The sequence below is a fragment of the Pithys albifrons genome, chromosome 19 (assembly GCF_047495875.1).
Source record: "Pithys albifrons albifrons isolate INPA30051 chromosome 19, PitAlb_v1, whole genome shotgun sequence".
NCBI lineage: Eukaryota > Metazoa > Chordata > Aves > Passeriformes > Thamnophilidae > Pithys > Pithys albifrons.
The window spans coordinates 508,032-523,635 of NC_092476.1; the positions used below are offsets into that span (position 1 = coordinate 508,032).

Sequence of the window (15,604 nt, forward strand, 5' to 3'; positions counted from 1 at the left end):
CTTGTGTTTTTCTTCTTTTCCTTCTTTTGCCCTGAAAAGTGCAGTTTAACAAAACTCTGTCCACTGTGTGAGGGGATGCTCTCGGTGGCTTCTCTGGTCCCTCTCCTGACTGTGCTGCCTCCATTAGAGGTTTATTTCTGATTTTTATGAGACCAAAGCGACTTCTGTGCTACTTTAGATGTGAAATACAAACGGTTAAACATGAACTTTGTATTTGCAACGACAAAGGAGTTGGAGAGAGGGAAGCAAATATTTGGGGGGTGTTTGGGGAATTGCGCGCGGGGCTGGGTGGGTATTTCGGTGTTAATTTAAGAAGCAGTTCCTGGGTGGCTGTGAGGATTCCTGGGACACTGGGGGACCTTCCCGAGGGACCTTCCCGGGGGACCTTCCCGAGGGACCTTTCCGGGAGACCTTCCCGGGGGACCTTCCCGAGGGACCTTCCCGGGGGACCTTCCCGGGGGACCTTCCCGGGGGACCTTCCCGGGGGACCCTCCGGAGGGGCCGGGAGCGGCCGCCAGGGGGCGCTGTCGCGGGGCCGCGCAGAGCCGGGACCGACCGGGAGGCGATCCCGGAGCCGGCGGGGAGCGGCGTGTGCTGCTCGGAGCCCGACGGAGAGGGGGTTCGGCTGCTCGGAGCCCGACGGAGAGGGGGTTCGGCTGCTCGGAGCCCTGAGGGGAGCGGGTTCTGCCGCTTGGAGCCCTGAGGGGAGCGGGTTCTGCCGCTTGGAACCCTGAGGGCCCGCTCGGAGCCCTGAGGGGAGCGGGTTCCGCCGCTCGGAGTCCTGAGGGGAGCGGGTTCCGCCGCTCGCAGCCCTGAGGGGAGCGGGTTCTGCCGCTCAAACCCCTGCACGGAGCGGGTTCCGCCGCTTGGAGTCCTGAGGGGAGCGGGTTCTGCCATTTAGAGCCCTGAGGGGAGCGGGTTCTGCCTCTCAAACCCCTGCAGGGAGCGGGTTCCGCCGCTCGGAGCCCTGAGGGGAGCGGGTTCTGCCATTTAGAGCCCTGAGGGGAGCGGGTTCCGCCGCTCGCAGCCCTGAGGGGAGCGGGTTCCGCCGCTCGCAGCCCTGAGGGGAGCGGGTTCTGCCTCTTGGAGCCCTGAGGGGAGCGGGTTCTGCCGCTTGGAGCCCTGAGGGGAGCGGGTTCCGCCGCTCAAACCCCTGCAGGGAGCGGGTTCTGCCATTTAGAGCCCTGAGGGGAGCGGGTTCCGCCGCTCGGGCCGCCCTGAGGGGAGCGGGTTCTGCCATTTAGAGACCTGAGGGGAGCGGGTTCCGCCTCTTGGAGCCCTGAGGGGAGCGGGTTCCGCCTCTTGGAGCCCTGAGGGGAGCGGGTTCCGCCGCTCGGGCCGCCCTGAGGGGAGCGGGTTCTGCCATTTAGAGACCTGAGGGGAGCGGGTTCTGCCGCTCAAACCCCTGCAGGGAGCGGGTTCTGCCATTTAGAGCCCTGAGGGGAGCGGGTTCCGCCGCTCGGAGCCCTGAGGGGAGCGGGTTCCGCCGCTCGGGCCGCCCTGAGGGGAGCGGGTTCTGCCGCTCAAACCCCTGCAGGGAGCGGGTTCTGCCATTTAGAGCCCTGAGGCGAGCGGGTTCTGCCTCTTGGAGCCCTGAGGGGAGCGGGTTCCGCCGCTCGCAGCCCTGAGGGGAGCGGGTTCTGCCATTTAGAGCCCTGAGGGGAGCGGGTTCCGCCGCTCGGGCCGCCCTGAGGGGAGCGGGTTCTGCCATTTAGAGCCCTGAGGGGAGCGGGTTCCGCCGCTCGGGCCGCCCTGAGGGGAGCGGGTTCTGCCATTTAGAGCCCTGAGGGGAGCGGGTTCCGCCGCTCGGAGCCCTGAGGGGAGCGGGTTCCGCCGCTCGCAGCCCTGAGGGGAGCGGGTTCTGCCGCTCAAACCCCTGCAGGGAGCGGGTTCTGCCCCTCGGGCCGCCCTGACGGAGCCGCCCCCGCCGCCCTCGCGGCCCCGCACAGGGCAGGGAACGAGCGCAGCCTCTCCCGCCTTGATGAAACTGCCCTTCTCCGCTGTTTTGGAAACGGGAAGAGTGGCAGGCCCTGGTGTGCTGTCCTGTTTCCAGCCGTGCTCGCCGAGGCAGCCCCGGGGCGACGGCACCAGGTACGGGGCACCCTGTGCCGCCCCAGCCCTCCCGCACCCCGCAGTGACCCTGAGCGGGAGGAGTTCGGCTCAGAAGGCACCAAAACGCTTCTTTTGAAGGAGCTGTTGCTCTTGGGTGCTGTGGACAAGGAGCAGCAGCCCAGTCCATTCACTCTCTGCTGCGATTTTTCCTCCCTCTGGTCCTGGAGCCCAAAGAGCTCAGAATCATCATCAGTCATGGCTCAGCTTTGCAAACGAAGATTTGTGAAGGGCTGATGGCTAAAAAAGCAGATGAAGAGACCTCAAAAAAGGCACTGCTTATAGACAATTTCTCTTCAAGCAGCAAAGGTGTTTATTGCAGCGCTGGACACACCAGCCCAACTTCAGGATACAAAGTAAGCCATTCTATACATTCTAGGGCATGGTTACAACATTTAATAATACATATTATTGAATTCTTTACTTTTCTGTGTTCTCTGATCTATCTGCCTCAAGCGTGCACAGTGCTGGCTCTAAGGCCCCTGTATCTAGTTTGTATGTGATTCACAGCCCAGTGGTCTCTTTTATATACTCCATAACATTTTCTATGATGAGAAGACTTTGGTCCAAAGATTTTGGTCCAATAACCAAAACAGAACAAGTTATTAACTAGTGTTTTTACAGTGTATTTCTAGCAAACAGGCAGAACAAATATTAGGCTTATTATGTCCTCCCAGTTCAGCAGGGCAAGGTGCAACTAAGCCATGGGTAGCTCCTCTTGTACCTTGCTGGTTACCAGTCCTGCCAGGGTCCCAACAACTTCTTGCATTGTACTTTCTACAACCAGGGTCCGTCCGCTCTTCCTGCTCAGTGTGATGTGTGAATTGCCTGGTCATGATGTAAAGTCACTCAGAGGACAAAGACCTTGATTATTCTTCCTTGGAGACACATCCTTCACCCCCTGCCTTTGACCTCCTGTCTGAAGGGTTGTCAGTTCAGGATTAATAGTAAGCAAGACTTGATTTTATGTTGGAAATTAACCTTGAGTTACTAACTGGTCTCCATTTCAAACAGTTCTTTTGATTTGGAATGAACCAGTGCTGTGGTCCCATCAGGGGACAGTTAAAAAGAAGCAGAGACACATCTTAGCTACCATAAGGCTGACCTGATAGGAGAGCTGCCTTCTAAGACAACCACCCAAGGGAGGATTAGTGGCAGATTTAATTATTTTCCCAGCCATAACCAAAAAGACAATTAGAACCAGCTGCAACCAATAACAGCTACTGGGGCAGAAGAGAGCAGCAGGTGGAAAGACCAGAGTCTGCTTTTCCAGTGCTGGATGTGAAGAAGTTCTAAGTATAACATGAGGGGCAGGAGGACAGACTTTCAACCTAAGTTTGAAATCAGAGAAGAGGTTAGACCTTATTTTTTCCCACTATTCCTCCTCTTTGGGAGGGAAGGTATCCATGAGTCATGGAGAAGCCAGAAGGCAGCACACAGAGTGTAATTCATATTGATTCTAAAAGGTGAACTTGTGTTGTCCCAGCACTGATGCTCAGAGCCCTTTTTCACTGTTACCTTTTGGACTCCAATCTCCAACCATCTGTGGTCCTCAACGATTTTTAGCTGTTTTCATGAGTCTCAAGGGGTTAATCTGAGAGGTTTGATCCAGTCCCAGCTGTGTATGTGCTATCTAATTTCTTGCTAAAGTTGTGTTTGGGTGCATCATTTTGGATTTCTGATTCAAAATGCTGCATTTGCCTTTAGAAGTTGCCTTCCAGGGCTGGCTGGGCTGAACTCTGATGTGGAAATCAAGCTGGACAGGTTGCTCCATGTAGTTCCAATTGTGAGAGCTGGAAAGTTGTGGTAAAGCCCTTTGGGGCTACTTTGGGTGAAGAAAGGACCTGTGAACAAACTGTTTGGATTTGTCCTGGGGAGCTGAGCTAACAGATGTTGGCTGCATCCCTGCTTTGAGGGGGCTTTGTTGCATATTCATGAGCTGACCTTTTCAGCCACTTCCAGTGCAGGAAGGATGTATATCTGCATTTTGTTTGCAGGATTGGGGATATAAAAGGTTGCCTACAAGGCTGAGTGTGAAGATGGATTGGGTTTTGTTATCTCAAATTCTTTCTCTCTTGGTTTCTTCTGAAACCATTCCATGTTCTGTCTTCATTTGCTCTGGGGTGACCCACAGCTCCCCAGTTTCTGTAGCAATTACTGTTTTCCCAGGTAGAGTCTCCAGGGTATGCAGTGGGGAGAAATGACATTCTAAATTAAGAGGCTCTCACAGACTTGCAAAATGATAATTTGTCTGTAACAAAACTCCTCATTAGAATACTGTTAATTTCCTTTCTGTGACAATTATAGCACAGCTCATATGTGCAATGTGCAGAGATATTTCCCTAAAAGAAAAAGCAAAACCCCCCAAAAACTATCATTGCCACTAGTGAAAAACATTCCTTAGAGAAGAAAGATGAACTTGTCATTTTGCAGCATTTTTCCAGTTTAGTGGGAGTTTGGTGTTAAAGTTTGGGGATTCTCCCTGCTGTTGATTGCATTCATGTTAGACTCCATGGTTGGCATTTCCCCACTAGCATCTGGAATCAGAGATGCTACAGTCCCCAGCTGTGTGGAACCTGTCACCCCTGGAATTCAGCTCATTTATTCTCTCTTTACTTTGAAAACTCATTCCCTCCTCCCTACAGACATCTTTAAATGATTGCTGTTTGTTGGCATAGCATATTTTTGCTTATCCATCTGTTTTGAAGTTTTGATGAGGTTCAGTTTTTCAGTCAAAAGGAGATTGTTTTTACAATAGCTGTTTAGTGCCTGGAATATTTTGGCAGGCATGGGGCTGTGTGAGTGAAGTGGGTTAGTGCTACTCCAAAGGGCTGGATTTGGTATCCTGTTCTTATCCTTTGGAACAGCAGGCTGGACAGGCTCTGGAGCAGTGAGAAGTGGGTGCTGTGCTCAAGGAACCAGCTTTAAACCTGCTCTGTTGCACTGATGATGACAGTGTTGGTCCTTAAGGGGGCAGAAGCCCTCCTGTTCAGGGTGGCACTGGAGACCCCAGAAGAGCTTTTATTTTGTTGTCATCTTCACAGTTTTACTTCATTTCTGTATGCTCTGCTGCTGCAGGATGGAAGATCCTGCTCCTTTTCCAGAGGTATTCTACCTGGATTTCCTTTAAAAAATTGTTGTTGTTCGTTTCTTAAACAAATTTGTAGAGGAAAGATGGAGTTCTAGTTGGTTCTGTCCATGTTCCTGAGCTGTGTCTGATCTGCTTTTGGACCTTTGCACGGAGAAAACACGGGCTGTGGTGCCGGACCCTCTCCCTGCTCTGCCTCCCGGCCCTGCCTGGCTCTGGCTGTCGGTGCAGCAGAAAGCAGAGGCACTGGCACCATGTGGCTCAGCCTGGCTCTGCTCGCCCTTCCCCCTTGCCAACCTGCTATTTCTGTACTTGATTGAAGAAGCGAAAACTGCTGGATATTTGCCTGCAGTCAAGGCATTCCTCAAGTTCCTAATCCGGGCTCCAGATGGTTAATTTACCCATCCTGACATACAAGTCACTATGGTAAAAGATGTAAAACCCACACCAGCCTCTCACGGTGGAACTTTCGGGACGGAGAAGTTCCCTGCAGAGGTACCAGGCACGTCTGGTCACCGGCCCGCGGGCAGGACCGGGCTGGCACCGGCCCAGGGGGGCTGCCCCGTGCGGGGCACGGCCGGTCCCCTCGGTGGGTCGCCTCGGGGCAGACGGTGCTGGCCGCGGGCACGACAGAGCTGGGACCGGCCCAGGGGGGCTGTCCGGTGCGGGGCACGGCCGGCCCTGCCGGGTCGCCCCAGGGTAGGCGGTGCTGGCCGCGGGCAGGGGCCACCCAGTCCTCTCCCCCTGTGCAGTCCCCCCGCCGCCGCCCAGCCGCATCCCCGGACCTGCCGCAGCCCCGGGCTCTGCCTGCGAGAGCCCCCGGGGGCTCCCCCTTGCCGGGAAGGGCGGACCCCCGTCCCCGGGCGATGGCTCGGGGGAGGCGCCCGCCGTGCCCGGGCCGGGGGCACCGCCCGGCCGCAGGGGCGGGCAGCGGGACGCGGGGAGGGGTCAGTGCCCCGGCCGGAGCTCGGCCGCCGGGATGCCGCCCGCCGGCGCTGCCCCCGCTAATTGGATGTTCCCTGGATGGAGGATTTCCTCCGCTCGCGGCTGCGGGAGTCATGAAGGCAGGCTCGGCTGCGCTTGAAAGTTTGCCAAGCAGCAGCTAGGTTTAATTTCTTTAAGGATCTGGGGAGAAGGGGGGGCGGGGGCTGGAGGGGGACCGTTTCCAAGCATGGGAGACAGGCTGCCGGAGCCTCACGCCAGCTCTTCCCCTGCTGTGGCTGCCAGCTCGGAGGCGGAAGAAATCGAGGTGCTGGACTCCGAGGATGTCCTACCTATGGCCGCGGAGGATGTAAGTTTGCCTCGCCCGGTGCCTTCCCCGCTCTCCCCCGGGCCGGGTTAATCGGCTCAGGCTATTCATAGCTGCAGCCCGGGATGGGGGCAGGAGCGGGGCCGGTGACCCCGCCGCTGCTGTCTGCGGGCTCCGGAGCCTCCGGGCTCGCTCCGGCCCCGGGGTCGCCGCTGCCTCCCGTCCCTGCCCCGGGGCCCGGACAGGCGGCCGGCCGGTCCGCGGGTACCCGCGCCCGCCGCGGGGATGCTGCGGCTGGCCGGGCACGGGCAGCGGGCTGTGGCGGAGACGGCTCTGGAGCCTGCAGAGGGACTCACACCTTGGCTCGAGGGGCTTCCTGGGCACAGGGAGCTTCTCCGGAGTCGCAGCCACCCCGAGGGTGACACAAGTCAAACGCTCCCGCTCTCGGAAGCTGCTCCCTCTTCCAGCCCCTGAGCAACAAACAGCGGAGGAAGTTTTTTCCTCGTCCCGGCAGTGCTGATGGCTTCTTTCCACCCTCCGAGCTATCTTTGCACCCAAGGGTGGGATAACTTGGCGCCAGGTCTCTGCCGCTGCTCAGCCAGCCCAGAAGGACACCGAGTGGTCCTGCGCGCACCGAGTCTGCTCCTGCCGGGCTGAGCGGCAGCGACTGCAGAGCTGAGGCGATTGTTCTGCGCCTGCCGGTCCCGGAGGCAGGAGCTCGCTGTGCACCTGTCTGGGAGCGAGTGAACGTGAGAGATCCTGCATTCCTGGTGCATCCCAGGACTCCTCAGCTCTCGTTCCCAGCTAGCTCGGTTGGGATGAGGACTGCAAAGTGTTTGCTCGGTCTGCAGCGGTAAGCGCAGGGGCTGTTCCTGCCAATGAGCTAAGAAGCAGAGATGCCGAATGTCTTGCTGAAGCGGGTTCTGGCTCGGGTCTTGCACCGCAACGAGAGGGACACTTGGGAGCTGAACCTTCAGCAATGGCGCATCCCCTTTGCTCTCTACTTTTTGACGCTGCTGGAGGAACCCGCCCGGGGATGTTTAGGGCCAGACCCGGCTCCTCATGCCCCAGCCCTCTGAGTCACCTAGAATTCGGCTGCTGTTGGATTTTCCTCCCAGAGGGTAGCGGAGGAAGTGCAGTTGCTTGGTAGAGCTGCATTCCCCAGGCTGTATTCCTGAGCACTGTGCAGTCAGGAGGGAACGTGTGATGCAGTTTGACCTCTGCTGCAACACTGCCGGACAGTCCTGGGAGAAGATGCTTGATCCGGGGGTACGTGTAGCTTTGACTTGAAAAGGGTGATTTTCCAGGAGCTTTCACACTCCAGGTTTCCAGATCCCAGTGCTTGCTTACGTCAGACTGTGACCTTTTCTTCTCTGACAAATTTTGTGCTTGTCTGGATGGTCCTATTGTGATATACATGAATGCAGCCATTAGCAATTCAATCCTGCCAGGGACCCAGGAGATGCTGAAGTGCTGAGTGCCTGACAGGATTGGGCTCCTGGGACAGGAGCATTCCCTGGTGAAGTCTAGATTGCCATCCCAGTTCTGCTGGTGATTTGCTGCTTGACCTTGAGGCAGGACAGCTTGGGGCAGACCCAGGCTGGCTGTTACTCATGTGAGGATCTGCATTGTTATCTGACTCTGGTACCTTGTTCTCTGTAATCAACAAAACAGACCTGGAGCCTGCAGTTGCATTTCTTACAGGAAGCTGCTGAGATCTGGCAGTGGATGATGTGACAGAAGCCTGAGGTATCATATGTCATCTGCAAGTCAGAGGAGCAGGAAGTGGTGAAAATGCCCTCCTTCTCCTGGGCCAAGATTTCCTGCTGAAACAAGCAGGATACAGAGCATCATCTCTGAAAATTCCAACTGCTCTGTGCTGTGCTGTGCCCCCCTGAGACATCATGGGGGTTGATTTTTGGTTGTTATTACATCTGAATGCTTGATGGAAGCTCTCTGGCTTGGCCAGCAGGAACTGACACAAGGTCAGTTCTCTATGTGTTATTAAGCACAAAAATGTTACGTGGTGGGGATTTGACTGTCACAGGCTTGACAGTGTGTAACAGCTTGGCTGTGATGTCATTGCAGCTCTCAGAGCAGCATTCCACAAAGCCAGGATCCAGGCAGTCCCAAAATGTTCTGTTTAAAGTGCAGGGCTGATTTATGATGATAAATGGGAGTTTATAAATGGAGAGAGACATAGGGAGGAGGGGAGCCAACAACTTAACTAATGAAAAGGAATTTGGTGGCCTGGTATCCCACTGTCAGTCCAGTCAATTCTGCTTTAGATCTGCCTACTGTGTGAAAGGAAATGTTCTTGCAGGACTAAATAGGACTCTCACCAGAGTTCTGCTTTGCTATAGCACAGAGAGGAGGTTTGCTCCTCTGGGTCTGATGTTTGTTATTTTACTCAATTTGCTTTCCTGGGGAGGTGAATGAGGCACCAAAAAAAAATGTTGTGCTGAACAGCACTTCAGACAGAAGGGCTGAAATGTGCAAGGTTCTTTCTGAAGATCCCAAGCCAGTGGTTACCCCAGTGTTGCCCCATGGAAGTTGCTGTGTTCTCAACTGGTGCCTAATCCAGGAGAGATGAGAGAGAGCCTCATACAATTCATCAGGAATTTCCCCTGTTCCATGGGACACTGAGGCAGCAAGTCTGGTTTGGGGAGGTGACTTGACATTGGTCTTTCTACAAAACATAAATCAGAGTCAGTTTCCAGCTTGTTTTTTCTGTTCCCAAGTGACAAGGACTTGTAGAGTGTTCACATGGTTGTGAGTGCTGAAGTGGAGCTTCCTCCTGTTCAGCATTTTTAAGGCAGATATTCTAGAACAAAAGGTGCTGGGTAAATCCTTATAATGGGCTCTCTCCAATCTTCCACCCTCCCACCCTGCACAAGAGGAATTACCTGTTTTTCAAATGTGCACATGTGAGGCTCACAGAACTGATGGGTTGTTAGACCCTGCAGCACATCCCTGCCAGGGTCAGGAGCAGGCAGCAAACGGGGCTCTGACTACCCAGCAAGGCAATGGAGGGGTCAGTGTTGGGCCACAGAATCTCAGAAAGTGATCTGAAAAACCATTGCTAATTCCTCCCTCCCCTCAATATACACCAAGCTTTCTTGATCCCTGTGAGTAAGAAAAGTCTTTTATTCCTTGCTTGCCTGCAAGTAGACAAAGCAGAAGAAAACAGAATTAACACATGAATGTTCTGAGTTCATCCTAATTTGGATTTGTAAATGAAAACTGTCCTCCCTGTGTTTGGTAGATTCCCCCTGCCTCCTCCCCCGGAAGGGTAGGTGATTCTGGGATGAAGAAGGATGCTGGAAATGGCATTAAATCATTTGGTTATTCCTCTGTTAGAATGTACCTCTACAGTTTACTGCACATTAATGCTGTTGCTCTTATACCTTCTTTTTCTTCTTTTTCCTCCCTTATGCATTGCCTCTCAGCACTGGAAAGCCCTGTTTGATCAGGTATGTGAACAGCTGATATATTGTCTCTGTCTTGTGAGCAAAGACTCCTCCAGTTAATTTCCTCTGTACTGGCTTTCCCTGCATTTAAAATCCAGCCTGGGAGTAACGTGCTCCCAGTTCCCAGGGTGCTGGTGTGCAAGTCATACTGACCACGACTGCTCTGGGCCTTTCTCTCAGTCCCTCTTCAGAGTAGCCCAGGACAGGAGTGAGGCCATCCCTGATGGCACAGGGGCTGAGCCAAGGTGCTGCAGCAGGTGCTCTGTTTGCTGCCAGGTGTGCTATCCTTGCCTGTGGATTAAAGGATGTTCTAGTCTTCCAGGCAGGCAGACTAGGACCTGTAAAACCAGCACTGTGTTCTTTGAAATGGCTCTCCAGCTGCTAAACTGACTTCTGTGGGGTTACATCCTCCGGCAAGCACCTGCTGCTTTAAACGAGCACAGAATTAGCCAAGCATCTGCTCCTGTACCAAGGACTGTGGCTGTGTCCTGTTAAATGCCTTGGGTCAGGTCTGTAGCTGGCTCAAATCAGCACAGCTCTGACCCAGAGCTGCAGAGACTGGGGGTGTGGGTTCTAGTTTGTAAATGATGCTTTTAGCTGCTTGAACTGACACGTTTGCTTTGTGGCATTCCTTCCATCTGCCAGGCTGAAAGGTGAAGCAGCCACGAACCGGAGGGTTTTCCAGGGTTGGCTTCTTCTAAACTGCAGCACTCTCTTGATGCCATAAACTTTTGTGCAGTTGTGTGTGCGTGGAAATGTCACCTTCTGCAAGGGAGCTTGCTCTGACACTGGCAGTAAAGTTGGGATGGGATTTGTCCCTGCTTTATGAGGCATAATCTTGGCTCTCTGTGTCTGGCTGAACTGCGAGCCAGAGGCTGTGGTGCAGTGTGTGAAAGGATGTCCTTGGTCCCCTGGGGGTCCCATTATCACCCCGCTATGAACTGTGCTGCCTGTTCTGGTTCATACCCAGTTAGCTGAGACCAGCTGCTCACCCACGTGTGGGGACTGCAGCTCCTGCCGTGGCACAGCTGGGAACTGAGTGACTGTAATGGCCACACCCAAACTGCGTGATGTGTTTGAATCTGCTGGGGCTCGTAGGATTTGCTGCCACTGAAAAGGTGGGTGCACAATAAATTGCTTGTGGTCTGGGCTGGATGTTTGCTGCAACCACTTTGAATTCTTCTGTCTCCCAACACTGGCCTTAATTTGGAGGCTGATTCCACAAGCATCCTTTGAAGTCATTGAGCCCTTGTGGGATGGGGCTGTTGGCTGGTAGGTACCTCGGGCTGAAAGAGAGGAATCTGTAATTTCCCACTGGACTTGCTTGAACAGTAGATGGGGTTTTTTCCTTTTTTTTTTCCTTCTTTCTAAGGGAAGGGAGAGTTTGACTGTTGGATTTACAGAACATTAGCCCAGTAACAATGGAACTGGCTGTAAAGGCAGACCTTCAGTAATTAGCTGTTTTTCAATTAGGGCTGCAGCTGAATTTTAAACCTTGTCTGTAAGGCTTTATTATCAAAGAGAATGCAACCTGTGACACCTCGTTGTAGGTCCTGAATAAATCAACGATGTCCTCGTTGCCCGTGGGCAAATCTGACGTGTTCCCTGAGCGTTGTATCAGCACAGCAATGCAATTAGTCCTACAGGGCATTGCAAGGTGCTGTTTGTCATGGAACAAGGCTGCTATTCCCAGCAGCAACGTGCTCGTAGGAGAGGGGAGTGGTTTGTTTAGCTCTGATTGGCACCCATGTGAAGCATGAGGACAGGCTTAATAACTAGAGAAGGCCTGTGTGTTGGAACTGGGAACAGTTGCAGCTCTCCCTGGGAGTGAGGACCTGAACCCTGAGTGGGAATGGGTGGCCCAAGATGCACGTGGGACTGAAGTTTGATGGCTGAGACACGTGGGGCTCTGCTCACACCTCCCAGGAGAGCAGCAGAGCAAGAGGAGGCTCTGGGGAAAGTGTCAGAGCCAGTTGGGAATTCACAGACTGGGAATCTGCAAGTGCCTTGTTGCTGTCATAGTCCATTACCCAGAAAACAGTGCCAGGGAGGAGTCAGCACACCCTCCCCAGGCTTTGAGTGGAAGAAGAAATTATTATTAATCACTTCTTTTTCTGTGGGGAGATATTTTAAAAACTCTTATTTAAGTTTAATGACCAAAAAAGCAGCAGGTTTCTATTTAGACATACAAAATTAAAGAGTTTGTTATTTTAATGACCACCCCCCCAACATCATAGTTAAAAATTCAGAACATTTTGATGGAAATTGCTGCTCAGCCAAAAAGGAGTACTTTTGGTTGGTTATTTTAGGGGAGAGGAGTGACTGACCATGCTTTCTGGAGGAGTTTTTTATTTGTTTTGATCCAGCTCTGATCTGTCACACCGAGAACTGTCAGTGACTCAAGCCAAGATCTTCAGCCACTTGCAGATTGATTCTTTTTAAGAAGTAAAAAGGATTAAATTTGAGAAAAAGTCGGACCCAGAACTGCTTCCTATGCTTTGAGGTTCAAAGAAGCCCCTCCCAGGGCAAAATCCTGACTACACTGAAGCAAGTACCAAAATTCCTCCTGCATGCAGTGGGGTCAGCACTTCCCCCAGGAGTTTGGGAGCAGCAGACTCACAGCTTTTCAGTGCTGCAGCCAGACAGTCACAGTTCAGCTGCTGCTTCATACTGTGCTTGCAGGATGTGGTTTTTATTAGGAGGCCATGGCCCTCGGGCAGCTCTAACTCACTTTTATATGGGAACTTTTATAGGGATTCATACATTTATTTATTGTGCTCATAAACACCCCCCGCCCCCACGCACACATCTGCTGCCTTCTGCAGAGCCTGCACCAGCTCTGCACACTCCTCTGGCTCCTGTGGAACCCGAGAGAGCAAGGCATTGCCTCTCCCCATCCCTCTGCAGTCACCTGGGCTTTCTTCATTTGTTCCTCACTGGCCAAACCCCCGTTTTCTTGTTAATCTCCTGGTGCTGTTCCAAAGGTGACAGTCCCGGGAGCAGTTCCTGGCAGTTTCACACATCTCTGGGCTAATAAGATCCTCGTTAATTGCCTGACATGCAGACATGAGGACATCTCCCTGTCCTTGCTGAAGCCAAGTTCACAGTTAGAGAGTGAGGCTGCAGGTGAGTCTCCTGAGGGGCAGTCCTGCTTTGCTGTGCCCTTTGCAGGGCCTTGGGTGCCCTTCTTTGCCTCCACGTCCCCAGTGCCCCTGCTTTGCCAGTGACTGCAGCTGATCAGAATTATCCAGCCCTTGGCTGTGCTGGGTGAAAGGGACTATCCAGGAAGGTGATTTTTGTTCTTCTGAAGGTGGCTTTTAGCCTTGTTAAATGCCCAGAGTTTGTATCATGGTCTCTGTTTCCCATCCCCATGGTGGCTGAGATTTCAATGGGTGAGTTAACATTACCAGCCCTCATCTTGGAGTTCTCACTTCTCACCCATACCCTGGTTTGTAGTCATGACAACAAACTTATTTTAAATAGATACCCACAAAACTCTGCAAAAAGACCCTCCTCACTGGCTCAGCACCTTGATCCTATTGCTTGTCAATCCAGGCTGTGTTTTGTTGCAGCTGCTTTAGAGATCCTGGATTCCTTCCTGAGACTTGTACGTGGGTGTGATGGCAACAGATGAACAGAATTTATGGGGAATGCAGAGAGATGCCAAGTTACCCAGTCTGTGTGGGCAGCTAATGGAAATCTTGAGCTCAGAAACAAGGCTGTAGAGATATGCACTTACCAGGAAGGGATCAGTTGCTGACACTGCCAGCAGTGGGTGCAGCTGAACCTGCTCTGCCGTGTTCTCATGAAGCTTTAAAATATGCTTTAAAATATGCTGACTTTGCAGCCACCTTAAGTCCAGGGCTGGTTCCTGCACAATTGAAATTGCAAAGCAATCCATAAAAATCAGGCCAGATGTTATGATGGTTGGTTGTAAATGAGAAAGGGAATGATTTTGAACTCCATATCTTTTATGTTAACTATGTTCCTTTTCTCTGGATAGCCTTTAGCACAGGCAGGACAAACTATTTCCACACTGTAAAAGACATTCCATTTTGTTTGCTGGGGCACTGTTGAGCTAAACATCTCCCTTCCCTTGGAAAAGTTTCCCTGCCTGTTGTTGCTGGAGAACCCCTGCCAGCTGTGGCTGCAGGACCTCTCCAGACAGGTCCTGCTGAGCTGTAGGCAGTGCCTTGTGCAGGGGTGTTGAGCACAGGGTTTTATGCAGCTTTCAAGTCCTTGCCTGAGCTTTGGTGTGTCGCTGCCTTTTCAGAGTAGTGTTGATCAGGACATGTGTCCACATTGAAGTGGGATGGTGCTGAAAAGAGGTTACTGGAATTAGGAAACAGGAATAGGCTTGTTACTTCATCTCCTAACGTGAACTGGAGAGTCAGAGGTGCTGGTGGGAAGGCTGTCCATGATGACAACAGATTAGCATCCAGTCCCCAAACCCGGGTCTGCCTTGGCTGCTGTATTAGATGCTTGTGACAGTGTGACAAGAAATGTGCTCCATTCTCCCCCTCCTCCAAGCTGTCCTTTGTAAAGAGGAAGGACATTTTAAAAGCTACAAGGGTCTCTTGGCAATGCACAGAGGGGGTTCTGCATCTGCCCCACGCCTTGAAGTCTAATCTCATTTACAGTTGTCAGCGTGGGCTGCTGGAGGAGATGAAAGGCAGAGGACAAGGAGGGAGAATAGATTAGTCTCGAGCAGAGGGCACTGGGAGTGCACCTGCCCCTGCCCCACTACCTTCAGGAGGGGCAGCAGCGGCAGCTGGGCATGTGTCATCTGCTGCTCTTTGAGGCTCCCAGCCATGGAGCACACGATTAATGACTCGAGGGGCTGGGCTTTTGTGAGCCATAAAGCCCTGGGATTTAGGCCGGGCTCTCAGGCCCTTTCTCTGAGCGGCACCATCACTTTACATTTCTCAAGTGGCGTTGTGGTCGCAGGGAGCTGCTGTCTGTGGCCACAATGCTTCCCTTTCTCCTCTCTCCCCAAACTGGGCTGACCTTTGTCATGCAACATTAACCCTTTGACTCCTCCACTTTGGGTTATGGGGTTGGGGCAAAAAAGAGAGTCCCTTCAAATTCATTGCCCTGTGGACAGCCTTGAAGGGAAGAATGGGCTGGGAGGAGAGGATCTGTTTTGCTGTAAGAGGTTGGTTTGCTGATGCCCTTGGGACTGTCAACTCCTCGCTGCCTTCTGCCAGAGGCATTTTTGAATATAGCAGCGCCCAGGAAAGAGGGGAGGGGAATTTATCCTTCCCTCAGTCAAGGAGGGAAACTGAGGCATTTAGCAGTGAAAATATGTCTGAGAGACTATTACCCCTGGGGGTTAATGTACATTGCTGTGCCTGGATTGGCCTGTGTCCACCCCCAGTGTTGTTACAGTGGATGACAATCTCCCAGCACTTCAAGGTTTATACCCAGATTTGGCTTTTAGCCACGATCCCCTGGACTGATGGCTCAGCATGGAAAAGCTACACGGAGGTCATTAATGATCTTCCTGCCTCTTGCAAGATGAACAGCAAAAATGCCCCAAGTTCCTCCTTAATCTTCTAATACCTCTGTGCACTGAGCACCAGCCAGCCCTTCAGCTGGATGTGGGTCTCTGGGGTTGGTTTGCACTCCCTGCAGTGTGAAAGGTTTGTGATCAGCTGTCCCATTCCTCATTTCCCTGGCTAGTTGGTT

At 52.9% G+C, this 15,604-nt stretch overlaps 1 protein-coding gene across 1 annotated transcript in view; it reads left to right on the forward strand.

Moving 5' to 3' along the window:
* Positions 1–6,368: 6,368 nt before the first annotated feature.
* The window catches only part of RHBDL3 (rhomboid like 3), a 60,999-nt gene continuing 51,763 nt past the window's right edge, over positions 6,369–15,604 (forward strand). Inside the window, exons 1-2 of the mRNA XM_071573594.1 lie at positions 6,369–6,488; positions 9,896–9,919. Coding sequence (XP_071429695.1) covers positions 6,369–6,488; positions 9,896–9,919 — 144 coding nt within the window. The remainder of the gene's footprint in view (positions 6,489–9,895; positions 9,920–15,604) is intronic.